This window comes from Aulonocara sp. 'chitande type north' Nkhata Bay, linkage group LG11, assembly GCF_057382095.1.
Source record: "Aulonocara sp. 'chitande type north' Nkhata Bay isolate Kocher_YH1m ecotype deep benthic linkage group LG11, A_spYH_male_GT1.1, whole genome shotgun sequence".
Classification (NCBI taxonomy): domain Eukaryota; kingdom Metazoa; phylum Chordata; class Actinopteri; order Cichliformes; family Cichlidae; genus Aulonocara; species Aulonocara sp. 'chitande type north' Nkhata Bay.
This window is the reverse complement of record NC_141354.1, coordinates 27,359,295-27,386,948: the sequence shown is the minus strand read 5'-3', so window position 1 is coordinate 27,386,948 and position 27,654 is coordinate 27,359,295. Positions and strand designations below refer to the sequence as shown.

Sequence of the window (27,654 nt, the reverse complement as noted above, 5' to 3'; positions counted from 1 at the left end):
TGGACGTCATCTGCGTCCCTCCCTCTCCGTTATTCCCTCACTCCTCCCTCTCTGTCTGCGCCTCTCAGTCCGCTCTCCTGCCGGCCCGACCCCATCCTCTGTCCGGCCACAAAGACCCCCGTCGACTCCCAGGACACACGAGGGGGGATTAGCTGGGACACGACGAGGGAGGGGGGAAAAAAACTACCTGAACACTGCTGGGAGAAAAGCCGCCGATATCGCATTGCAGCATCTCACACATTCTCCCCATCTGTAGCTCCCCTTTCCTTCCCTTTTTTCGCACATTGTTCCCAATGGAAACATGTAAAAATCAGTAAGCTGCGCCCTTCTGAGCACAACCAGCGGGCTGGGCACACTCAACGGGACCGTTAGCTTTTTTTTCCAGTGAGCTACGCGGGACCAGGAGAAAAAGACAAAAAACAACTGACAATTTTTGGTGGAAAGAAGATTTTTTCTTCTTCTTCACGGCGCGAGAAGGACACCAAAGTAAGTACCATTTCACTTTCATGTCGGGTGGTAGACGTTGGTCGTTTTGTGCGCCTGAGTGTTTGCGGGAGACGCACGCTCCGCATCTTCGCTCACCTCAGACGTCATTACGCACTCGTGCAGGAATCGGGCAATTAAAAATAACAGGCCGCTTTCGGTCTCTTAACAAAAGAAAGAGAATAAAAACGCGGCGTAAGCTGGGTTCATATGTGATGGTTGATTATTCCTGCCAGTGGCTGTGTAATATGATGACACGAGGGCAGTCTGGCGCTTGAACGGTGGATCGCTAAAGTTTGCTAACTAGCCACATTATCACTGTAACTAACACACACACACACACAAGTCACAGCCCCACTATACAAATATAGTTTTAAATAATATATATCGTTTTTTCTATGTTTAATAATCTCCGTTTCACCCTCTCCTTCAGGCAGTCTTTAATGTGGTTCACTTTGCAGTAGCTACATTAAAGCAAATCTGCAGAATGCTAAGTAAACATAAATACTAAAGCTTTAGAATGAGAGGAGGCAGCTGTAGCTGCCGTACGGGAAATAATTGTTTGTTTTGTTGATGTTACCACAATGACTCTTTCATACTCAGACGTGTAAATACGTGACAGCAGGCAAGTATGTATAATATATTGTCACAGTTATAATATCCAAGAAGTAGGTTAATTAGAGGAGTGCCATATGTGAGTCAGACCAATAAAACCAATTTGTACAACATTTTCCATTTAATGTAAAGAAGTCCACTCTGGAGATGTTTTTAGCACTTAGCCAATATAGACCCACATTTAATAAGTTGAAAGATACTGTATAAACAGAAACCCCCACTTTACTATATGCTTTAATGGCCAGATAATATAATATTTTGTTTCTTGCTAAATTGTTTTTTACATTTAATTAGCATTTTATTAACAAAACAAACCGTTGATAGAATGAGATGTCATTAAAGTCTTCTCATATTCAGTTCTTGTTTAGTTAACCACCATAGTGTATATATATGGCTTCACTGTAGGAGCCACTATTGTTTTATGTTTGCAGCTCCGGCTACCAGCTGGCACCTCTTGTGTTTACTGCTTATTTAGGTGTATGTATTTAAGGGACAGCAGCTACAGGTGCTGCCTGTTGCCAAGGCAAACATCTTTTTGACTGTGCTATCGTGTAACTATAACGTGTTGAGAAGATGTGCACTCAGTGGTACTTTAAATAGACACTACATTTACAGTTCTGTCACCTTATGAGGGGATAGAAGTACTTTTAACTTTACAGACTTTTACTCCCGTGCAGTGAAAATAAAATGAATAGTGGTCCAAAAGGGACCATTAAGTGGGATTTGCACTTCTACGTTAAATCTACACCATAACCTATGCTATAACCTGACATTTAACTCCCTAAAACTGGAACTAGATGGTTTGATATTGTTGTTTCTTCCTATGTATTTCTAACTACTTATTCTTTCACTGTCATTTCTTTTTGATGGTCTGAAAGATCAGTTTGAAGAGAGAAACCCTACTGCTAACTAGTGTTTTGGCTGGTGTGCACACCAGCACAATAGTGCATTCCAGAGCAGCTCCAACAAGCCCGACTTAACAATCCAAGATCAGTGACTGTAAGCAGTAAAAAAAACTGTAAAGCTTTAAAACAGTGTGGCAGCTGTTGTGTATTTGTGACTCGCTAAAAAAGCTGTATGCAGAACATTGAGAAGGCTCTATGTCTGAACATGCTGCAGCAGTGTTTTTAGAGTTACAGTGTGTAAAATCTCTCCACTAGATGTCAGTAGATTGCAGATTGCAGTCAACTACGTTATTTTTTCCAACAACTTCCAATTCATGTTGATAAATCTTGGTAAGGTAGGACAAATATCTCTGGCCACTGACTATCTGTAGTTAGTATAGGCTGTTAGTCTGCTGTTTACCTCAGCTTGTGTCCCCTTGTGTCTCCTCTTGTGTTTACTCTGGAGGAGGCTGTAAAAAATTTGTGAAAGGAGTCCAATAGTCAACGAGTCAGTGAAGCTTACTTGTATCTAATGATAGCGATACTGAGATGAGCTGTTGCATTATCCTGAACTTTTCTGAAGCCTCCGTGTCTGTTAGCTGCTGTTAGCCGGTGTTAGTGAAACTTTCTTCGAAGTAGCTCATTGTTGGACACTACGTGACTAACTCTTATGATGTGAGAATGTAATCAAAGTGTTTATTAAAGAGAAAGTTTCATTTTTATGACATTTGAGCCTAACAGTAGCTGGCATAACATTAACTTATAACCAGCTGTTGTTGTTCTTGTTTAGCCGACTCATTGTCAGTTGTCTCGAGATGGGAGGGTGGCTGTATGTCTAATCTATACATAAACTAACTTAACATATACATATATATATATATATATATATACATATATATATATATATATATATATATATATATATATATATATATATATATATATATATATATATATATATATATATATATAAAAAAACACCCATCACGCCCCTGCGGGCGGTTTATCCTTCAAGCTCGGGTCCTCTACCAGAGGCCTGGGAGCTTGAGGGTCCTGCGCAGTATCTTAGCTGATCCCAGGACTGCGCTCTTCTGGACAGAGATCTCCGATGTTGTTCCCGGGATCTGCTGGAGCCACTCGCCTAGCTTGGGAGTCACTGCACCTAGTGCTCCGATTACCACGGGGACCACCGTTACCTTCATGGCGTCCCTGGGTGGGCGATATATATATATATATATATATATATATATATATATATATATATATATATATATATATATATATATATATATATATATATATATACATATATATATATATATATATATATATATAACATAGATTGTTCAAACTGCTGCCTTCATGCAGGTGCTACGGAGTGGTGTTTACTAAAACCAGCTGCCACAGACACAGTTTCTTGCCCCAGTTTGCCACTCTGATGAACACTGTGAAATCAGCCACTTTTATATCATTCTGGTCATATGCACGTTGTCTAGTTCTTTTCTCCGCTGTCTATGGTATACTATATATGGGGATGATCTCTAGCTATATGCATAAAATGTGATTGGGCGGAGCAGCGATGTCCATCACAGCCAATGTATTTGAGACGGAAGGGTAACATGGCCGCTTCCACAAAACCGTATCTGCTTCTGTGTATTTTTAATGGATTAATTCTAAGTTTATGAGAATGATTACATTTTTTTGGAAGATTTAATTACACACATTTAATTTCGTTTAGGGTCATCTACTGATCGGAAGGTTCGTGGTTCGATCCCCGGCTCCCCCAATGTGCATGCCAAATATTCTTGGGCAAGATAGTAACCCACTAACCCCAAGTTGCTCTCCAGTGCATTCATTGGAGTATGAATGTGTGTGAGGTAGAAAGCACTTACAAAGCATAGGAGAAAGTGCTTGTGTGAATTGGTGAATGTGGCATGTTATATAAAGTGCTTTGAGTGCTCTGGGAGAGTAGAAAAGTGCTATATAAGAATCAGTCCATTTACCATTTACACTTATCAGTGTTTACACTAATTTACACTAATAATCAATTTACTTTTCTGATTTTATTAGTTGGAAGGCACTCAACTTGGGAGTGACATGACTCCCAGCTATTGCATTTGTGTCTATTTGCGCTGCCATTAGGATATGCTGAGTAAAGGATTGACTCTGATGATTTGCTTCCATGCAGTCCTCTAAAAAAAAAACTGTGCCTAGTCTTTCAGGATTGACATTGTGCGTAGATGAAATGCTGATTGGTTGAAAAAGTGGGCTTGTAAAGGAAAAGGAGTGACAGTGGAGTTCACTAGGAAGAGGGAGAAACACCATCAAAGATCAAAAAAGCAGCATGAGTACCACAAACAGTGGCCGCACTGGACAGTTTTCATTATTTTTAATGCCTGGTTTCGCTTCCCCATAAAGAAGATCTTTGTCTATTATCTCCTTAGTGGGAGGAGCTAAACTAAAGGAACAACAACACCACAAACATGACCAAGCAAGAGTAGCCCTCAGACTAGGTGCAAAGCATGTAGATAGGGTCTGCAAATTTCTGTGTAGAACCAACATAGAGCTATGCCAGCCCCCCTTCCGGGTTATGATGATGTCACAATTACTGTGACCATAAGCGCTGCTTTAGATAGGCTGCTTCTAGCCTGTGCCACACTGTTGGTTGATGACCATCTGTAACTTTTTTGAAGGATTTCACGCAGCAGTTAATTTAAATGATTAATCAGTCATCCAATTAATAACTGCTGTGCTGCTCTTACAGACTGAATTTTTGCATCCATCCAAGTTAAACATCACAGAAGTCCAACAGCAGAGAAAATAAAAGACAATGCAGTTTTTCATTAACCTCAGCCTAACCTGGACAGATAACAGCTGTCAGCTGTCAATGATTACCTCTTCTTCTTCCAAACTGTTCAATGAGTAATCAGTAATTCTGTTGTCTGTTTTTGAGCGTCCTATATGTCCAGAGGGCAAACCGCTTGGCCTCAGCGAGAGCGCTGTGCTTGCTCAAAGGGGCCGAATTGAACTGTGAGGAGAAGAAAATCAGTATGACGATGTCCCCACACCACCTGAACAAGCCTGTTCAAATCAGTCTGCTGCCTGATTGAACGGTCTCATCAATAATTCATCAGTGTCACAGATCAGTGTCGGTGGTACTAAAACCGAGCGACTTGTGATCTCTATCTAACACACAGACTGCGTGACAGTGATGAAACGTTGAGCTGTCCGTCTGTTTTAGGATGATTTCGCATTTTCTTACACGTAAAAGATATAATTCACATTTATGCTTTTTTGTGTTTCTTTATTTGCTACATCTAATAAAAATATCTATTTTAAAAAGCTATTTTTTTATCCAGTGTAAGGATGTGTAAAATGTGAACAATGTGTATGACTCACCCTGAAAACTCTCTGGCCCAGAATATCCAAAGCATGACCTGAGTTACAGCTAATGAACCATGTGCAGAAAGCATGTCAGCCTCCTGAACTGCCACTTCATCCCACAATGTGTGCATTCAGGTTTTCATGGTTTGTACTGCGATTCCTAATCCGTAGCTGTGACCTGGACCATAACACATAAACAGTGTATATAGGGAGGCTTGACATACTGTATTTAGTCCACGGCTGAAATGAAAGTATTTGAAGAGTTTGAGTTGCAAAAAAATTGTATGAATCCAACACTGCGCTACAATTAGGGGTTGATATTAGGGTTTGCCTGATTATCAGCCCAGCAGATTATGTGGCCTGATAATCTACTCTGGTCTCATAACAAAACACAAACTGTCTCGTGTTTATATGACAGTATGCCTTTGCAATTAATGTATTTTAATATGTCCGCAGCATCTATGCTGTCCACACTGTCTAGCAGGTTATGTGTCCCCTTGACAGCAAAGAAAACTGAGTTTTAAAAAAGGTGCCAGCCTTTGCATTTTATCCTGAACCACTATTTTTTTCCTAAACCTAACCAAGTAGTTTTGCTGGTAGAACATAACCAAGTGGTTTTTAATTCCTTAACCTAGAAATCTGTCATGTGCAGGGCTCAAAATGTGGACTTTTCTGCCCTTTTAAGTCTTCTTGCCAAAGCTTTGTTTCCAAAGGTCAGAAAAGACGTCAGGTCCGATTATTTCTCCAGTACTTGTAAGTGACGAGGCTTCCCTGGTTCTGGTTATTTGTTCTTGGTGGCTTATAAACCTGTTGGGAATGGACAAATGTAAATTATGCATAGCACAATAATAAAATCATCAATCAATTAATAATTAAGAGTGGTGAGTATAAATTATGTGTGTATGAACTCGAATCAGTACTTAAAACACCATATAGATGAAAAAACGTTGTGCCCAGAAATAGAAGATAATTAGATTAGATGTTGTGACTATGCCAAAGGGCAGGACAGAGGTGCAGTGGTGAGCAGTGTTTCTTCACAGCAAGAAGGTTCTGGGTTCAGACCTGCTGACCTTTCTGGGTTGAGTTTGCAGGATTTCTTTGTGGCTGTGTGGTTTTCTTCCGAAAATCCAAACACATCAATGTGAGCTTTGTTATTAGTTGACTGCATGCGTGAACTGTGACAGACTCGGGACCTTTTGCCTTTTGCCTATATCAGACCCTTAAAATCATAGATGATGTTTTCCTCAATATCTGTAGAGATAATTTTTTCAATATGGCTTAACACCGTCCCCACCAATGATGACGTATCATGCGATTATGATAAAAATGTAACTTCATCCATCTGTCCATCTACATATATACATGGATAGATCTTCAGTGTAAAGTCAATATCAGATTTACAGCAGTCTAAATTTAGGAAATTCATTAAATAACTTAAACAGAGAATAAGCATTGAGCAAACACTTAGTGCCAAGTGACTGAGATGTAACTCAATATCCTTATCAAACCAGTTGTAATAAATCACCAGGCCCAGCAGTTTATGAGCCTTTAACTATGAAGTGACCAAGGTTTTTTTATCAACTAATGAGTGGGATAGTTTATATTTTACACGTTATTACTTTATCATACGTAAACTGTTTTGTTTATCAGTGATAGATATTGTATAACCTGTTTATATTCTAATTACAAATTTCTAACATTTTTATGTTAAAAAAGTTTAAAACTAATCCTGCGAAAAAGATTTATTTAGTGAATCCTTGTGTGTTTCCTTTTACAAAAACACAGTATTTGTGTGAGTAATACCAGGAAAAAATACATGCTAAACTTTAAAGTATGTTGGAATGAATTGTGTACTGCAGTATGCTGTATATAAATATAGATGAACTGGTGATACTTTGATCAGCAACGTATTATAGATAAGCTACTATTTCATCCTTTTTTTTTTTAACTTCCATATGGTTGTTTAAAATAAAAACAGCCACTTTTTTTTAAAGATATATAATATTTAAAATATACTATATGGGCAAAAGTACTGGGCCACCAACACATTACAGCGACAGGAGCTGCTTAGCCAGGGAAACCCATGTCTTGAAGCTCCTGGCGTTCAGTTTTTGTGCTGATGTTAATGTCAGTGGAGGTTTCAATTCCACAGTTATTGAGTCTGCAGTTTGTTAGTGATTTTTACTCACTTGGCGACCCCTCTCTGTAACTTTATGTGGTCTTCCACTTTGTGGTTGAATTCCTGTAGTTACTAAACACTTCCACTTTTCAATAAAACTATTTACAGCTACTGGTGGAAAATCTAGGAAGGAAGAAATTTCACAAACTGCCTTTTTACAACAGTGACATCCTGTTAAGTACCACACTTGAATTTAGTTTAGCTTTTCAGAACAACCCATGTTTAAAAAAATGTCCAACAGCAGAACTCCAGTCTTTTCAATTTTGCTAGAATTACCTTCAGTGTACCATTCTTTCTGGTTTCCAATAGTAGTTTTTATAGCTTATCGTGTGAGTGATCCATTCATTCACTTCATAGTTAAAGGCTTAGTTTTATTTATATAGTGCCAAATCCCAACAACAGTTGCCTCAATGTGCTTTATTTTGTTAAATCCCCCCAAGAGCAGTGGGGGAAGGAAACAGTGGGAAGGAAAACCCCCCTTTTAACAGGAAGAAACCTCCGGTAAAACCGAGCTCAGGGAGGGGCGACCATCTGCCACGACAGGTGTGGGGTGAGGGGAGGAAGACCTGAAAGCTGAAGGCTCTGCCTCCCATTCTACTTTTAAATACTCCAAGAACTGTCTGAGACTGAAGTGCTTTAATGGGGTGATACGATACTATGAGGTCTTTAAGATAAGAGGAGGCCTGATTATTCAAGACTTTTAAATTTGATTTTGGATTTTCATTTGCTATTGAATGTGTCATGTGTGGATGGATATGAGTAAATGAATGGTTGTACAATCATAGGTGGCTTGGTACAAGTGACTCACAGTTAGAGCACATCACTACTGTCTTGTGACTTATGTTCCTCTGGCTGACTCAGCCCTCCACCATCCAGAAAAGGCTGACTGTAAATCTCCATGAGATGTTCTTAATCTGTGGAGATGAATGGGAAATCTGGAGTGCTTCCTTTGTGTGGTGGCAGCATGTTTACATTCCCCAAACTTTCCTGTACTCTGTACCAGGAACCAGTGAGTGTCTGTGTAGGTTTTTGCTAAAATTTCTGAGAAACTACATCACTTGTTTGAAAACCCAGGATCCAGGAAAATATAAAAAGAAACAGCAGTGACAGCTGGTGAACTGAGAGAGCTGTTGATAATCACCAAACATGCTTGTACTGTACATTCATTGTCAGAAAAACAGAAGGAAAGGGACATACACAGACAACTTCCTTTTCCCTCCCCTGCCAGAGGCTTCCTTTATTTTTATTGGACCATTAAAATGGTCAGAGTCTGATCATGTGACCCAGTGAGCCAATAGCATGAAGGGTTAGGAAAGCTGTGGGGGGGAAAGTGCTTTAACATGCTGAATTCACTGCATGAACTCAACAAGTCACCCTAAAAATACCCTCTGGGATCCTAAGCTGAACTCACCACATACTGCTACAATAATGAGAAATTAAAAGAACTTTGTTCCCCCCTTTGTTTGCTTTTGTGTGTATGTGTTTGGTGAACTAATCACAGCGGACACACTCATAAACAGTGTTTAGTCATTTTTAATTATAGGAAATCACATATTTATACAGGGGAATAAGTGCCCTCTGCTCTTTTGGCCATCCGTAGTGATGCTCAGAAGCTCATTTAGTTATCGGATTTCAATGAGATTACACTGTTGTTGTTGTTGTTGTTGTTGTTGTTGTTTTTATATAATGGAGCCGGACATGCATGCAAAAACCCTGCTCAGCGAAGCTCTTAAGATCTGGCAGCGCACTCTGGGAGAAGTGAGATGTAGGGCTACCGAAGTGGAAGAGCTGGCAAAGTGACCAGGAAAAATATGTCACCCTTCCCATCCACCACTACCTGTGTTAAAAGAAGGGGGGTGGTGGGGTGCGAGAAGGGGCAGCCCAATGCTCAGTCAGCCGTGCTCCTGCAACAGGAAACTGGGGCCATGACTAACACGACATGATGAGGAAAATAACTGAAGCACTCAACCATGAGACGTAGCCAACAGTGTCAGTGAGCTGCAGTTTACATGAAGTGAAGCTGAATTTCTTGAACTAGTTATGAAGTTAAACATAAAAGATCATTTATGGCTTTTCTGTTGCAGATGAAAAAATCTAAATAATCAGGAAAATTGTGGAATCATGAAACTAAAGAAACTTGTCTTTATTTAAGAGAAGACTTGAACTTAATTATAATCCAAATGGAAAAACTGAATAAATTAATAATTAACTGAGCTAAAACTCCCGCGGTCTGTCTGGGAGTGAATCTGGAGTTTTATTGAGGGGCAACAGGAAAGGGAAAGGATGTGCTGAATAGCAAAAAAAAAGGAGAAGGAGTCTTGCAACACAGAAAGTGGCACAATGTTTGTTTTAGTAATTGATAATAGCTGAAATTATAACTGTAGTGGTGTTTTCATTTTCCCAAAGTCTGTGTGATTAAGTGGAATAATTATGAGCTTATCAGCTGCTACTTTTGGCTGCTCCTAAAGCCTGTGACTATGGGAGAAATACCTGCAGGTGAGCAACAGAGGTAACTACCAATGAAAGCAAAGAATACTGTTGATTGGCATATGATCTGCTCATTAAATACGTGAAAGTCATTCTACATCAAGGGCCACATACTGCCCACTTTCTTAAGTGGGTCAGATCAGTGAAAGTGGAAAATATGTGCCCACATTTTCCAAACCTGTCAAGTGGGCGGATTTGGCGTCTTTGCCGACTCAATTCTGGGCTTTATGTTTGACACCCCTATATTAGAGTGTTACCTGGGCAACCAGAGGTTTGGCTGTCCGTTGACGACAAGCTAGCAGCTTCGAGCAAATCGCTTCCAGTGTGTTTATTTCGATCCCAATTACAAATCGATTTGTGTCTCCTCCTGGGGTCAAACTAGGAATCTTTCACGTGTTTAAATATGTAAACAACTTCTAATCAGTCTGATGAGTTCAGTACACCAATAAAAGGCCAGTAGAGGAAGGAGATCAGTCAAACAGTACACTTCTTCTTTATATGACAAATGCTGGATTAATAATAGATAATCAGTAATAGAAAAACTGCATACTTTCCAGTTTCCATCTGTTGGTCAGGAGAAACAAGTAATGTTTAGATGTCCCCTTTGTATCCATTTAATGGGTGTTTTCCACATTATAAGGGTGTAACTTAAAGAAAAGGCGCTTATTTATTTCTCAGAGAAACTCTTTTTCTGCTCTGATATTAAAGTATTTCATGTGAGCTCTTATCAGAAACGTTAAAACCAAACACAGCTCCAAACACAGATAAGGACATGCTAAAAAATTTATAAACCGCACAGTTGTTTTACTGCTTCTGCTTCTCTTTCTGTAAAACTCTATCAAAATTAATGGCTAAGTAGGGTTTAGGCTGTAAATTTTAAAGATAGTCATGACAAGGAGGCATTACACATGGTTTTGGCTCTCTAAGCTAAGGAGGGAATCCTTTTCAAATAACTGGCTGGGAGCAGCAGGGTGGGGATGGGAGTGGGGATGAAGTGGTTACGAGGTTTTGGCATTCACAGCTGCAGTTGTTGGGAGGGGAGTTACTGTAGATCTGCAGGGGGACACCGGAGATAGAGTGCTTTGGGGCGCCCCCGCTGCTCAGCACTTACGACTGACTCATGACTCACGTCCCACAGATATTCATTCAAACCTCTTTACACTCTCTCTTTCTGCCACTCCCTGAACTTTGCATCAGAAATATTCAGCTATGTACTGTCTGAGGAGAAAGTGCTGCCCTCGACTAAGCACATGTGGAGGGAGAGATTTGCTTAGTTGTTGCTCTGCCTTTTCCTCTCCTGTGAGGGCCTCTTGACTTCTATGCATGTTGTATTTGCTCTGTTATATGCATGGTAAGAAACACACAGGAAGGCTTCCGCATAGGGGGAAAATCATCCAATTCTCCAAATTATGTATCCGATTACAGTTGTCCTCCTATATACATAGCCAGGGATGTATAGTGGGTGCGTGTATAGCCAGTCTATAGACCACATAAGGGCAAAATATGGCCTGAGGGCTGGGAGAGGCTCACAAACCATCTCAGTCCAGCCCATGACATCCTCAAGGGAAAACAAGAAAAAACACCCCCAAATCATTAAGAGCCAGCATTATACTAAGAAATGAGAGTCCTGAAACTCAGACATGTTTTCACTGATGTAAGATAATGTAAGTGTTCTAATAGCACTTTAATTTTATGTTAGTTACGGGTGAGGTGCTTGGCCATTGAGGATGGGTTGGAGTAGAGGTGTTGCTCCTTCACACTGAAAGGAGCAAGTTGAGGTGATATTCACAATCTCTAACTAGAATGCCTTGTTGATGACATGATTCAGACATGTCAGGCTGGGAGGAGACCCCAGCAAGAGCTCAAAATGCCGCTGACATCCTGAAATATGTACAAAAGCAGCCGCACCACCAGCTCATCATCGCTTGATGTCAACATTTTCCACAAAAACACAGCATGTTCGGTTTGTAAATTTGTTACACGATAAGTTCAAACCTGGGAAATTCTGATTTTCATGTCGCTTTTTTACAACACTCGGTGTGTAATGCCCTTAAAATTCCCACTCAAACTCTGATAGGTGCATCAGGGGTTAAGCATCTACCTGAGGATACTTCACAGTGCAGATTGGAGGAATCAAGCCACCTAACTTCTGATTGGCAGGCCCCTGATAATTGCCACCCATATAACAATAATTAAAAAAGACTAGAAGTAACAGTGGAACTAATAAAAACGAAACTTTTTGAAACAGTAAAAACTGAACTGAGACAAATAAACCCACTCTCGAAACTGACTCAAACTAAACTGGAAGAAACAAAGAAAGATTCAAAATGAAATAAAAATTAAAAATGATGAAAAATTACAAAACTTTTTAGCTCAGTTATTCAGAGTTTACCTCTTTGCTTGCTCATCCCTGCTTATGGATACAGATTTTAGGAAGAACAATATCACTGTACTTGAAAGAGATGCTCATTTATGAAAGATCAACATTCCTACTCTCACTAGTAGTGAGATATAGGAGAAATGCTCTGTTATTAAAGCTCTTGGAACTTTAATAATAGAGAAGTGATCATATTTTAACGTAACAAATTTATTAGTAAAATGTGCAGAAATTACTCTACTGCAGCTGTTCATGAGGGAATCTCCCACATCAGCAGATATTTCCTTCAAAATGACTCAGAAAGGCATATTTTTAGAAAACGTATTTACTTTTAAATGAGCAACAGAAGTAGCAGCATGCTCCTTTAGTCTCTGTTGGGTCCGTTTGGGTTGTTGTTTTTTTACATCTTAAACCAAATTACTTTTAAAGGGATTTTAGTTTAAAAGATAATTGATAAAAATAAAATCATGAAAGCTCAGCTGAAGCTGCAGCTTGCTCCTAACATGTTAAATATTTTTTGTAAGATGGTCATATCCTCAGTCAGAACATCTTTAAGTGGTAACATTCTGATAAAGCAAACCTCCTAAAAGTTTTTCTGTTCGGCTCATGGAAACAAATACGCACAAACACTGTAAACAACCTGTTGTTTTCTCAGCCAGCGTCATGTCTACATTCGGTTGTATTCTCTTTTTTCACTGGGCTGTTTTCTTTAGAGTAACGCATTGAACTAGAGCAGGGCGATATGACCAAAAATATTTATACATTTGAAAATTTACAATAACGATATAACTGACGATATAATTGACACTAGACAAAATACTTTACAACTCCACAACTTTATTAGTGCAAGAAACCCCATCAATGTATTTTCACTTAAACAAGCAGCTGTTTTTTATGTGCATTACAGTTATATAAAAATTTAACAGTGCAAATGCAAATTCCTTGCTGACAGTTTAACCATTTCCAGTGGAAATTGGCCGACATATCCTCAGCATAACCATGTATAATATCCACAAAACTTAAAAAGAGGTTATACACACACAATACGGTAATATTATGTTGAAGCACAGTACGTATCACTCCGCGAGGCGCCTGCCTACGATAGCCGTAATGCTCCGACAATCCATCAAGCGGTGCGGGTTCGTAGCTTAGCAAAGTCCCACTAAAACATTTGACAGATTTTCGAGTGCCGTGTACATAAAATCATTTCGAGGTCAGTAAACACAACCAGAATTCATACATAAGGCGCACGGGATTATAAGGGGCACTGTCGATTTTCAGAAAAATCAAAGGATTGATTTTAAGTGTGCCGTATTTTCCGAAAAACACGGTAATAACGACGGCCCGCTAGCATGCTCTACCAAAAATAGTGCTTTGTTGTGTATCTGACGGACGAAAGCCAAACCAGTTCCACACCACTGTAGTTGCAGCATTTTTACAAACCAATTCTGATTCATCCGTTTCATTCAACGATCCACTTTCGCCCTTCTCATTCTGCGTCGCCGCCATGCTTTTTCCACCATGTGTGTATGAAAACAAAGGCACTGCGCATGCCCATATTCTATCGCGATATTTCATTTTCTTATTGTTGCCCAACATTATACCGGTATTACCGTGAACGGTATGATATGGCCCAGCCCTACATTGAACATACTGTAGGAGCCGTGGTTAAAACTGGCTCCACTGCCCAGCAGCTTCTCTTCAAATAGATTTCCACCAGGATTGTGATGGGATATTATTTCAAAAATATAGGTGTGACCTGCGAGTTTTAGCAACCATCCAGCTGTCTTTTCTTCACCTATTTTTACACCAACAAACTTTAGGGTTTGCGGGTCTAAATGATAGCTATTGTATTGTAGCTTGGGTTACACGCTGTTTGAAAGTGTTGACTCCGTTTGTGTCCGTGTGCTTCAGGATGTTGTCGGAGCTCAGTGAGTGGTTCTGGCAGGAGCGGCGGTGGTTTCCGGAGGGCCTGGGCTGGGCTGACCTGGAGGATCGGGATGGACGAGTGTACGCCAAGGCCCGCGACTTGTGGGTGGCGCTGCCCATTGCCCTCATATTCCTCATTATCCGTCAGATCTTTGAAAGGTCGATCCATTTTTCACTCTGTCTTATTCTATCTCAGACATTTACCTTTAATGCGTTTATGCATTTCTTTATGTCTTTAATCTCTCCTGACTTTGTATTCAGTTAGTTTATGCTTTTTTCCCCTCAGTAGTTACTTAATCCTTCTTTTGTTGTGCCCAGATCTATGATGAATAAATTCCCATTGTTTCTTCAGCTGTTATTGTTTTCCACATAAGTGTGCAAACAGCGTTCCTGTTTCCAGGAGCTAATCAGCGTTCATCTGTGTTTCCCTGCTAATGCCAGGAGACTCTGTTCCTCATTGTTTTTCATGTCTACCTCCTATTCAGCCACAGAACTGTCAGAATATACAATAAAAGAAACAGTGTAATCAAGACAACACATTTAAAAAATATATATATATATATAATAATAATGGATACTTTATTGATCCCCATGGGGAAATTACTTGTTTTTCTCTGCATTTGACCCATTCACTCTGTGAAGCAGTGGGCAGCCCACTAAGCAGGCGCCCGGGGAGCAGTGTGTAGGGACGGTACCTTGCTCAGGGGTACCTCAGGGTAGCCGTTAAGTGGATTCGAACCGCCGACCTTCCGATCATGGGGCGACCACTTTACCTACTGAGCTATCCCTGCCCCATATATATATATATATATATATATATGTATATATATATATATATATGTATATATATATATATATATATATATATATATATATATATATATATATATATATATATATATATATATATATATGTGTGTGTGTGTGTGTGTGTGTGTGTGTGTATATATAATAGCTTGAATATCGGATTATATAATATTTAATAATCACACCTATGCTTCCTTTCTTTGTCACTGTTTTTTAATCCCAACATGTCACAATTGCAGGATGGTGGCCACGCCTCTGGCCTCGCTGCTCGGGGTTGAAGACACGGTGCGGCTCAAGGTCCCACACAACCCCACACTGGAGTCCTACTACTGTAACATTACCAAAAACCCCACACAGGTAGATACCTCTGGCCTTCTATTGCAACATCACAAAGGCTCTAATGCAGCTTTCGACTGAATCACTGGGAAAATAATCAAATCTGACCTCTTTGTGCTGTTCTCAGTCTTCAGTAGCAAGTCTTTGCAAGAAGACTGGCTACTCAGAAAGACAAGTGCAGCGATGGTTCAGGAGACGAAGGAACCAGGATAGACCGAGTCTGCTCAAAAAGTTTCGCGAGGCCAGGTATGCATCCGTGCTCTTCTAAACATATATGACTGCTGTAGAGTCCAGAGAGTGTTCCTCTGGCAATATGAGCACATTTCTGAGGGCAAACGTAGCCCTCTATTTCTGCACTCATTGCAATGTTGCCCCTGCTCTCCACACGCACACACTCACACATCCAACCATGCTTATTAGCACAGGGCCTTTGCAGCTGGGGCTCTGTCACCACTGTTGGTTATTTTTATTTGTAAGCCAACATTTACTGTAACAGAAGCCGAGTTAAACCAACAGCCTGATTACAAGGCTATTGAGGCCAGCTACTACCAGCTGACAGGATTCACAGATACGTACAGTACAATAGACAGCAGATAACATGATACCGATACTAGTACTGACAGCATGCAGATATACTGTCCACTGATATGGATGCAGAGAAATCCTATGGTTATATTATCCCATGTGTCCTGTTTGTAAGTCTTTCATGATCTGTTGGCTTGGGTGTTGTTTATGTTTGATGCAGATCTGTGAAAGCTTTTAACTCAAAAGATCAGTTTACCATTTTTACCCAGAAAACGGTGGACACGCTGTGTACAGTGGATGAAAAAGTCACTGTAATAAAGAGTGAGACAGAAATACAGTTTGTACCCACCACAGGGTCTCTGTAGCTTCTCTGGAGCCTCTGATTGCATCACTCATGAGATGGAGTTGTAGGGGAAGTATTACAGCTTTGTTTTTTCCTACAAAGCTCAAAAGACATGACATTTTTCAGTGCACGCTCACCCTGGAAACCCTTTTCAAACCCGGTTCTCTCACACCCTTTATTTCCGTCAGTTCTTGGTAAAGACATAAATGACATTAATGATGGCACTTCCTGCAGAGATGTTGCTGATAAATATGAAAATTACAAAACTGTAAGTGTAAAATCAGGAGGCTCCAATATTAGGGCTGTGCGATATGACCAAAATCTCATATCCCGATATAAGAATTCTATCGTCCAGATAACAATATAAATCACAAAAATGTAACATTTTCTGTAAATTCTGTGAATCTCGGGAAGCTCGTGTTGCGTGAAGTGTTTCCAGCTGCGCGTCATGTAGCTGGAGTCGAGTGTTTTAACCGATGCATGAAACTATACATTTTTAGACATAAGTTGCCGCTGCCGTTTTCTTTATGAGTATTTATTACACGGCGTGCTGCTGGGAAAAGCCTGTTCTAACGTTTATTTTTTAGCACCTGGCGGCTCTTTTTTTAAATTCTCATCCGTAAATAATCTGCTCTTTCACGTGATTCAGTTTATTTTGAAAAGTCTCAACAGGATCTTGAGCTTTATTGTGAAAGGTTTATGTGGAACATAAACAAGCGGACACGCGATGGTGTTACCGTCGTTGTTGCTAACCACAACGCATAAAAACAGGCGCTTGTCCGTCAGTAGTGTGATTATATAAAATATAAGAGAAAGAGAGAACTTTAAGAAATTAATATAGCCACTACAGTGACCATCAAAACGATGAAAAAATATTGGCGTAAACAGTTTATTTTGCGACACCACGAAACAAACGACAGCGTAAAATGAAACGATAGACGTTTTTATATCGTCATGCGATATATATCGTTATATCGAACAGCCCTAACCGATATGTTTGCCAAGTATTCGGATGGGTTGAAGTTGAACCTGTTTGTTCCCTGAAGAAACTCATTTGTTTCATTACATTTGCATTACTTAGCCGTACGTCATGCGTTAGCAACATAAAGCTTAAGCTGTAGTCAAAGTCTCTTCCACTCAAATCTTTAATGAAGTCACACGCATGATCTGTATTTTACTGTTTAAGTATTAGCTCAAAGAAACAATAGAACACCTGCCTGAAGCCGCTGGAAATGGAGTCTGCAGTGCTTTAAGCCTGACTGCTCATCAGCATTTTTGTTACTTGTTCAAAATCAGGCTTTGGCTGCTTGGCTGGAGTCACCATACACTCAGCTTTAACCTCACTCTTTCTTTGCCGCTTTAGCTTTGGTTTAGCTTATTGCACATGTTTTCAGGAGTTGATGTCACTTTAAGAGCAGTTGTTTCTGGGCGGGCTGTGCTTTACACTTTAGCGGCACATTTTTGTCCTTTGGTGCCAGAAAAATGAAAATAATAGTTTTCTGTATCCCACCTCCCTTCACATGAACTGAAGTGATCTGATTTACAGTGGGGCAAAAAAGTATTTAGTCAGCCACTGATTGTGCAAGTTCCCCCACTTAAAATGATGACAGAGGTCAGTAATTTGCACCAGAGGTACACTTCAACTGTGAGAGACAGAATGTGAAAAAAAAATCCATGAATTCACATGGTAGGATTTGTAAAGAATTTATTTGTAAATTAGGGTGGAAAATAAGTATTTGGTCACCTCAAACAAGGAAAATCTCTGGCTCTCACAGACCTGTAACGTCTTCTGTAAGAAGCTTTTCTGTCCCCCACTCGTTACCTGTATGAATGGCACCTGTTTGAACTCATCATCTGTATAAAAGACACCTGTCCACAGCCTCAAACAGTCAGACTCCAAACTCCGCCATGGCCAAGACCAAAGAGCTTTTGAAGGACACCAGGAAAAGTATTGTAGACCTGCACCAGACTGGGAAGAGTGAATCTACAATAGGCAAGCAGCTTGGTGTGAAAAAATCAGCTGTGGGAGCAATCATCAGAAAATGGAAGACATACAAGACCACTGATAATCTCCCTCCATCTGGGGCTCCACGCAAGATCTCATCCCGTGGGGTCAAAATGATCATGAGAACGGTGAGCAAAGATCCCAGAACCACACGGGGGGACCTGGTGAATGACCTGCAGAGAGCTGGGACCAAAGTAACAAAGGTCACCATCAGTAACACACTACAACGGCAAGGAATCAAATCCCGCAGTGCCAGACGTGTTCCGCTGCTGAAGCCAGTGCATGTCCAGGCCCGTCTGAAGTTTGCCAGAGAGCACATGGATGATACAGCAGAGGATTGGGAGAATGTCATGTGGTCAGATGAAACCAAAGTAGAACTTTTTGGTATAAACTCAACTCGTTGTGTTTGGAGGAAGAAGAATACTGAGTTGCATCCCAAGAACACCATACCTACTGTGAAGCATGGGGGTGGAAACATCATGCTATGGGGCTGTTTTTCTGCCAAGGGGACAGGACGACTGATCCGTGTTAAGGACAGAATGAATGGGGCCATGTATCGTGAGATTTTGAGCCAAAACCTCCTTCCATCAGTGAGAACTTTGAAGATGAAACGAGGCTGGGTCTTCCAACATGACAATGATCCAAAACACACCGCCCGGGCAACAAAGGAGTGGCTCCGTAAGAAGCATTTGAAAGTCCTGGAGTGGCCTAGCCAGTCTCCAGACCTCAACCCCATAGAAAATCTGTGGCGGGAGTTGAAAGTCCGTGTTGCTCGGCGACAGCCCCAAAACATCACTGCTCTCGAGAAGATCTGCATGGAGGAATGGGCCAAAATACCAGATACTGTGTGTGCAAACCTGGTAAAGACCTATAGTAAACCTTTGACCTCTGTTATTGCCAACAAAGGTTATGTTACAAAGTATTGAGTTGTATTTTTGTTATTGACCAAATACTTATTTTCCACCCTGATTTACGAATAAATTCTTTACAAATCCTACCATGTGGATTCATGGATTTTTTTTTTCACATTCTGTCTCTCACAGTTGAAGTGTACCTCTGGTGCAAATTACTGACCTCTGTCATCATTTTAAGTGGGGGAACTTGCACAATCGGTGGCTGACTAAATACTTTTTTGCCCCACTGTAAGTGGAAGTGCAGAAAACAGCATGTTTTATGATTTTTTTTTCTTTGTGTCTGCCTATCACACACATCATTAAAGAGCTTTTGTAACACAAATTCGATTAGTAACTGTGATGTGATGCTGAATTTGTGTGTGTCACAACAGCTTTAAGTGGGCTAAATGCTCAAAAATAGCTTAAAATAGCTTTTGAAGTGATTTTGTTTTCCTGGTACACATGATGGGAAAAATAACTACAAAAACCAAACAAATAAAGCAAATAATATTTATTGTCAGGTATGGGCCAAGCATTTACATTATTTCAGCCAATTTACAGTGATGTGTGTGCATATGTGATGTGTGGGTGTGTATGTGTGGGTGTGTGCAGGCGTGCATGTGACTGCATGCTTGTCGCTCTCTGGTCATGGTGTGTCTTTCACTATGCGGGCTACAGCGTAAAGGCATTTTTCTTGTGAATCGATGTATTGTGGATGTGCACACAACAGGCTTTCTGTATCTCTCCCTTATTCCCCCCACTGGGGTATCTCCCACACTCCCACTCCTTCTCTGTATCTGTGTCTCTGCTGCAGCGTTTTCTGTAGCGTCTTCTCATTACACCTGTATGAGCAGTGACAATGACTTATCACTGTCTCCAGTACAGGGTGTTGTCTAGTGGCTCTCATTGTCTGTTATCACATATTTGACTGTGTCTGTGTCTCTGTGTGTGCATTTGTGTGTTCCCGCGTGTGTGTGTTGTGTTTGACATTATCAGCAGATTTTCCAGGCAGTTCACGCAGCCTGGCATCTCTCTTTAACTTGTGTGTTTGTGACTGTAAGCGAGAATTTGTGTGTGTGTGAGTGAGATGCATTTATGTGTCTGCTGGTAGAAAATGTGCCTACTGTCTTTCCTCATTGACTGAGTAGAAAGTGTGTTTGTATGTGTGTGTGTTCTCTTGCAGTTGGAGATTTACCTTTTACCTTCTTGCTTTCATTGCTGGCCTGGCCGCCCTCATCGATGTGAGTACTGCCATGTTAACCTCGACCACTCCTCTTCCTCCTCTCATGCTTTTATGTATATTCATGACCTGTCCAGCCTTTTCCTTTGCCGTGATAACCTCACCTCTCGCGCTGTCAGAGGGGGAAGCATTGACTCATCCTTGTGCTGAGTCAGTTGTTATAAATACACCTGTCGTGTTTTGCTGTCTCATTCCCATCCTGCATGTCCTTCCAGAAACCTTGGCTGTATGACCTGAAGGAGATGTGGCAAGACTTTCCTGTGCTGGTACGTCTCTAGAATCACTAAGTACAATAAATGCACTGCGTATCTGTTCATTAAATTAAGCTCCAGAACAAAAAGGTCCTGGAAGGTAATAAAGTTTCTCCCTGCCTGTCCTGAAATGATGGAAGCAACATGTCTAGAGTGGCTTTTCTTCGTTTCGGTTTCACTTTAGATTTGATTAGTTATAGTGTTAGTTTTAGTGTCTTTAATGGGTGACATTTGTCAAGGTCAGATTTAAGGACTTTAAAGCAGGTGTTTTAACATAAACACTTCTCTCACAGTCTCACTGACGATCCCAGACTCTGTGAATATCTGTGCCAAAAGATCCTCAGGCTTTTTATTTTGGTTTAGTAAACTATACTCCCTCGGTTGGGATGCGTGACACATATAGATTCAGCTGATACTGGATTGGAGCCTCTTTTGTCTTTAGAATTGCCTTAATTTTTCTTAGCCTGAATTCACCAAGATGCTGGAGGCATTCCTCAGAGATTTTGGTCTATATTGACATAATATCTTCACACAGTTGCTGTGACAATCATGCAGCTTGGATGTGTTAACTGGCACTCTCTGAAGTTAAACCAGACATTAGTCATTTTTAAATTTACACCAAAATCAATTTCATCAGAGAACATTTAGAAGGTTAATCTGTAATATAGGAAAAAGTACAGCCCCACTTCCCAGTAGTGATTTGCACAAACTGTTATATTGACTTTAAAATTAACGATCTGTATCCTCCCCTTCAGACTCTCTTGCCGTCCCAATATTGGTACTATATGATTGAACTGGGTTTCTATGGATCTCTACTCTTCAGCGTCGCCTCTGATGTCAAACGCAAAGTAAGTGAATTTATCTCAAGAACACAAAGATTTTCTTTATTTAGGAGTACAAAGGATTTGAACAGGAAAAGGAGGAAAAGACATTTGTCTTTCCTCCCAACCATTCATCCATCAATTTTTTGCTGCTTGTCCAGTCTGGATGACAGAGTCAGCAGCCTAAGCAGAGATATCCAGACCGTTTGCCCCCCAGCCACCTCCTCCAGTTCTTCCAGTGGAGCACAAAGACATTGCTAAGCGAGCCAAGGTTTGCCCTGGAGCCCCCTCCAGGTGGGACATGACCAGAATACCTCACATAGATGGTGCCCAGGAGGTATCCTATTCAGATGGAACCACCTCAACTGGCGCTTTTCAGTATGGGGGAGTGGCGACTGTTCTTTGAGCTCCTTACCCTACCTTTAAGGGAGAGCCCAGCCACCCTTCGGAGGGAGCTCATTCTCATTATTTTGGTCACTACCCAGAGGTCGTGACCATTGGTGACTGACTAGTAAATACACAGCTTCGTGTTCATGTTCAGCTCCTTCTGCTGTGTACAGCATTCGCACATCACTGCAATCTCCTGCACCACTCTTCCCTCACTTGTGAACAAGACCCTGATACACTTAAACTCCTCTATCTGAGGCAATAACTCAGTCCTGTCCTGGAGTGGGTGCTCCACGCTTTTCCAATTGAGAACTTTGGGAACACATCAGACTTTGAAGTGCTAATTCTCATCCCATATGCTTCACACTCACGCTCAAACATTCCTCCAGAATCCTAAGGTTGACTGACAGACAGACTCTCCTCTGTCAGTTAGTCTGTTAGTTTAGTGGAGTGTGACTCCCCTGAAGTTGGAACACTCTCCAGTCCCCCTTCTTAAAGAGGGGGTAAGACAGTAAGACAGTCCCAAATCAATGTCCCCAACTTCCATACAGTGCAGAGACGTATCAGCGACAACATTTCCACAACAGTTAGAACCTTGAGAAACTCAGAGAGAATCTCATCCCGTGGTCCATGAGACTAAGTCATACTGAACCCAGCTAAGCCCTATGATCTAAGGGCTAAGGGTGAGCCCATCGACCAGTCCTGCCTCCGGGGCTCCAGTAACCCCAATGCAGGTGAGGTAATGTGGCTCCATAAGCGTCTTGTGAATCACACTTGGCCTGAACTTTCACCTAGAACCAATTTGCCTTGGCAGACCCTACTGGGGACAAATTTTGACAACGTGGCATTTAGGATTATTAGGGCAGACAAACCCCTTTACCATGATAAGGTGGTGGTTCAAGGAGAGGGGGCATGCAAAATGAGTATGTCATTTGTGCAGACACAGCCACTATTGAATCTGTGTGGATATAGCATCATAATTCTGCACACAAGGCTGACAAAGAGTCTTTCGTCACTCTTCTCTGATCAGTTTCACATCTGGCATGGACTGTGAGTGGACATTAGGCTGCTGTGACACGTGTGTGTGTGTTTCAGTGTGCCTTTGTGTGACATGTGTGCGTGTGTATTGTGCGCCTTTGAGTGTGTTTGGCTTGGACTTTGCTCAGCCTGGTCAGCTGAGCACAGTGGGGTAAAAACTTTTGCCAAACTCTTTCACAGTGTGTTTCAGCAGCACAAAGTCTAACCCAGATAATGTTAAGCTGGATGTACTTGCATTCTCATGTACCTGGTTAAAAAATAGTGCACGGTTATATATATATGTGTTCTGTTTCATGTACACGGCATTAATTCAAAAGCATCTTTACCCCCCCACCACCACCACCATCTATCTCCCCCTCTCCAGGACTTCAAGGAGCAGATAGTTCACCATGTAGCAACAATCCTCCTCATCAGCTTCTCCTGGTGTGTTAACTACATCCGTTGTGGAACTCTCATCATGCTGGTGCACGACTCCTCCGATTACCTCCTCGAGGTAAAGCCTCACCTCATTTTATACACTGATGGAAAGCACGTGCCCAAAATCAACTAACCTGTAGCTCGACATATATTTACATCCTGTCATCCTGGAGATATTTTACTCCGTGAGGTGTGAGAACTGTGTTTGAATGTTGCACAGTTTGCACTGATGTCATTTATCCCTACCACCACTAAGCAGGATGTTTTGGCCTTTGAGTATTCTGATGTTTTTACACTGATCACATACTGCCCCCTGTGGAGGAAAGTGCAATTTAAGTATTATTTGTGGGATATAAACACTTTAGACTTTCATTAATTAGCATGGTTTTTATCAGGTAATAGAAATATTTGTAACCTGTTGCTTTTTTTTCTTTTTCTGTTTTTTTATTCGGGTCATTCCCTTAAGCATTAAATGTATTTTAGTTTGTCAAAGGACCATAAATAGCAGGAATGTGATACTGACTCTTTGCCAAAGACTGTATAAGTGGTGAACATAGATGCCATGAAGTCACCCACTGTTAGCAAAGTCCAGTTAAAAGTTAGGAAGATTTTATCTGAGTGTTTGCCAGACGCAATGAGCGAGGGGTGGAGCTTACTGTGAAAATGGGGGACAAAGCACACAAATCATTAGCCAATAATCTGACACATAATTTATAAAATGAACTTCATGCTTTATTCAGCATGGTTTGAAGTTACTGGCCGAGACCATAAAACCACCAGAAAAGTGTCACTGAGGTCACAGAGGAAGAAATCTGAAGACCAGAAGTCTTTTTGTAATCACAGGATCGCCCCCTGCTGGCCTTTAAAGAGAATGCGTGTTTAAAGCGCTTTCACTTTAGCCTCTGAATCTTTTACAGATGCATTGGCTAAGTTCCTCCTTTATACCACGAATACTCTTTGGTTTTATTACATGCGGGTCATTCATGCAGTCAAGCCCAAGAGGACCCATTTACAAACAGAAAAAGCTATGAATGAAGTTTAAATGCTTTTTTTCCCCCAGAAACTTTCCCCTTTTGATAATTTATTTTTATCTTTTCCACTAACAGTCTGCAAAGATGTTCAACTATGCTGGGTGGAGAAATGCCTGTAACTACATTTTCATTGTATTTGCTGCAGTCTTCATTGTCACCCGCCTTGTTATCTTCCCCTTCTGGTAAGCACACACACATACATATACACAGATTTGAGACAGTCATTTTGACTGCTGCAGTATACCACTGTTTGTCGTGCTTCACTCTCCTTAATCCTCGCCGTTTCTCTTGCAGGATTATTTACTGCACGTGGGTGTATCCAGTCACCATCTATAAGCCATTCTTCGGCTACTACTTTTTCAATGGGCTGCTGATGACTCTGCAGTGTCTACATATCTTCTGGGCCATTCTCATTATACGCATAGCAATCCGATTCCTCACCAACAATGTAAGCAAACCAAAAGAGATCAATTAGGTCAAACAGGAAAAACTAAATAATGCTGCAAAACATTTATTTCTGTGAGTCAAATTTGCACATACTCTCTTCTGAAAAGCTGCAAATCAAAAATGAATAAGGCGTTTGAAAGTCTGAGTTTGTTCTGACACTCTGCAGAGCTCCAGGAGAGCATGAGCAGGAGGTCTCCCCGATTAATGATGATGTTTATATATTTTCATGAGCTTTTCCTCGTGTTCTTCAGGAAAAAGTGGATGATGAAAGAAGCGACAAAGATGAAACAGACGAATCAGAAGAGGAGGGCGACGAGGAGGCAGGAGAGAAAAAGCATATGAAGAAAAATGGCCCGGTGCAGAATGGTCACACAGTCCACAACAACAATCACCGCAAGAGGCAGTGAAATTAAAGTCACGGGATGGAGAAACATGAGAAGGACTTATATCCCTCAGTAGAGGAGCAGGAGGGAGGGACCAGTGATTCCCTAAAACCCAGAACAGCGGGTATCTGAGGAAATTTGGCACTGTTACTTTTACACAACACACATTCATGTTTTTTTAGAGGGCACAGAGATCCAGCAGATGACATACACTACATTAAGTGGCACGGCTCTTCGCTTTGTCATCAGAGGAAAAAAATGTATCACTGCCTTTTGTTTGATGTTAGTCCCAAACGTTTTCAATGAGACGGGGAAGAAAAAATGGAGAAGAGCAAAGTTTGGAGAAGACAGATGAGGGGGCGGAGGAGGTGATGCTGCTTCTACTTTAGCTTTCATGTTCTGACTGTGTGCCTTAGAGCCAGCTGACGGCTACGAAAAAGCCATTTTAAAGCCTTCTGCTTTGAAATTGAGTTGCTTTATTCTTTGTTTGCTTTTTACTAACAGAACAAAACAACTGAAAGTGGGTTATGTGAAGGTGACACAATAGGGCATTTATTTCCCCTAGGTTTCTGTCTATGCAACTATCCGTTCAGCTATTGCAATGTCTTTGCACAAAAGTACAGAGTCTCTCATATAAAGTAATAACCTGCAGTAGGACTGTGCTCCTCTGCTCTCCGGTGTGGTTTGTGCCATTTGTAAAGTGTTCTGGTTTGAGTTTAGTAATCAGCAAGATTTTTTTTTAAAGGGGGGGCCTATCGTGCTGGTCCATATTTTCTGTCATAAACTTTTAATAATGGATGTTCACATTAAACATTAAACAAGTTTCAGATAATGAGGTCTGTGCATGTGCAGGCATTCCCTGTGAGCCAAAAGCTCAGACTTTGCGTTACTCTAAATGCTCTATTTCAGGTAGTTTTTTCTACCCCTGCATCTGTGTGATGTCACAAAGAGAGGCTATCCCTAATATGGTAATCTTGGGCACACAGCTCTACCCACTTAGTGTTAAAATCTTTTGTTTACAAGAGGCAGCCAATCAGAAGAAAGCTGGCTCATACCTGATTTATGGCACTGTGTTAAAAGTGTGACCTAGCCAAAAACCTCAGAAACTGCAACACATCTGTTTGGCAGTGATACGCAGTGTAAACTTAGCATGCTGTTAGCACAAGGATAAAGCATTAGTTGAACAGCATCTAATAGGCCTTAATTGTATCTAGCTTGTCCCTTATACTATTACAAATATCTAGTATTGTGCCAGATTTATTAGCTCGGTTTTACTCATGTTGACAGTGACAGTGCCCGAGTATGAACGCGAGCATCACCCGCTGCAGTGGAGATTCAGCGCAGTACTATAAACCATGCTTCAAAGGGACCTGGCAGGGAGCTAAAACCGCTTCTTTCAAGATAACCCATGATTATTCTGAACTGTGAATCATGCAAAGCTCCTCTAGCAGAGTCCCAAGAATAAAAATATGGTGCTGGAAAAGAGCATAATATGTCCCCTTTTAACTTCTGTTCATTCCTAATCCACTAAGGCTCACTTTGTACAATTCCTGCTTCCAGTAGAGTCATCTCCAGAGTTCAACAGTTCTTTGGTGTTTAGGCTATAAAAGAGCCAGAAATGAATATAAACTCCGATAGAAAACTTGAACTAACTGCTAAATAACTTTTTCCTCTCTTCTTCAGCTCAAGCAGTTTTGCATTGACGATGCCACCCACTGAAGAGCGATGACTCAATGCGAATGGGCGTTGCTCTGTTGAAATGCTGGAGTTTCATTAAGTACAGTGGAGCAGGACGGTTTCGCAATTTCAGATTTCCCGAGGTCACTGCCCAATAGTCTGGGTTCTGATTGTTAACCCGGCTGCAAATTTAAAGTGTTGATCTGAGTAAATTTTTTAAGTATCATTCTGGGTATTAAATGTGTTTACAGGTATGTTCTTTGAAACTTTTATTTTGTTTTAGTTTTTAGATGAAATCATGAAATGAGTGTTACAGAGTTTTGTTGCTCTAAAGCTTTGTATGTCAAGTGCCTTATCTGTAATGTATGGGAAGCTCTCCTTGTCTTCATGCCCTCTCCTTTTCTTTCCTGTTTCCACCTCACATCATAGATCCAACCTGCTACATGCTCTCACGTCTTCTCTTCTTTATAAAATGCCTTCCTTTCAAACTCACCCTCATTCCACTACCACGTTCTTTTTAACTAACCCCCAACCAACCAGCAGCCTCTCTTCCCCAGTGATACAGAAGAAACAGCTGTGTCCTAATTACAGTGTTATTATTATTTTTTTGTCTGTTTTTTTGTTTAATGATGCCTAAGTATTGTTATTAATGGTAAAATCAAAGATCATGAATCACAATGAAACCAAGTTGAATTTGTGGTTATTTTCGCATTCA

The 27,654-nt window shown here is 40.8% G+C and overlaps 1 protein-coding gene across 1 annotated transcript; it reads left to right on the top strand.

Annotated features, from left to right (window-relative positions):
- Window positions 1-27,622, top strand: cers2b (ceramide synthase 2b). Its single transcript, XM_086311675.1, has 11 exons — window positions 1-486; window positions 14,324-14,497; window positions 15,385-15,502; window positions 15,609-15,727; window positions 20,431-20,488; window positions 20,703-20,753; window positions 21,494-21,586; window positions 23,349-23,477; window positions 24,508-24,614; window positions 24,727-24,880; window positions 25,131-27,622. Exons 2-11 carry the CDS (start codon window positions 14,325-14,327, stop codon window positions 25,284-25,286), a joined length of 1,158 nt encoding a protein of 385 aa, XP_086167801.1. The 5' UTR covers window positions 1-486; window position 14,324; the 3' UTR covers window positions 25,287-27,622.
- The last annotated feature ends 32 nt before the right edge of the window (window positions 27,623-27,654 follow it).

Bases quoted from the DNA above. Each gene is read 5' to 3' on its own strand.
- cers2b (XM_086311675.1), top strand. From the start codon at position 14,325: ATGTTGTCGGAGCTCAGTGAGTGGTTCTGGCAGGAGCGGCGGTGGTTT. The intron at 21,587-23,348 runs GTAAGTGAATTT...CCCCCTCTCCAG, and splicing joins CCTCTGATGTCAAACGCAAA to GACTTCAAGGAGCAGATAGT. The intron at 24,881-25,130 runs GTAAGCAAACCA...CGTGTTCTTCAG, and splicing joins TCCGATTCCTCACCAACAAT to GAAAAAGTGGATGATGAAAG.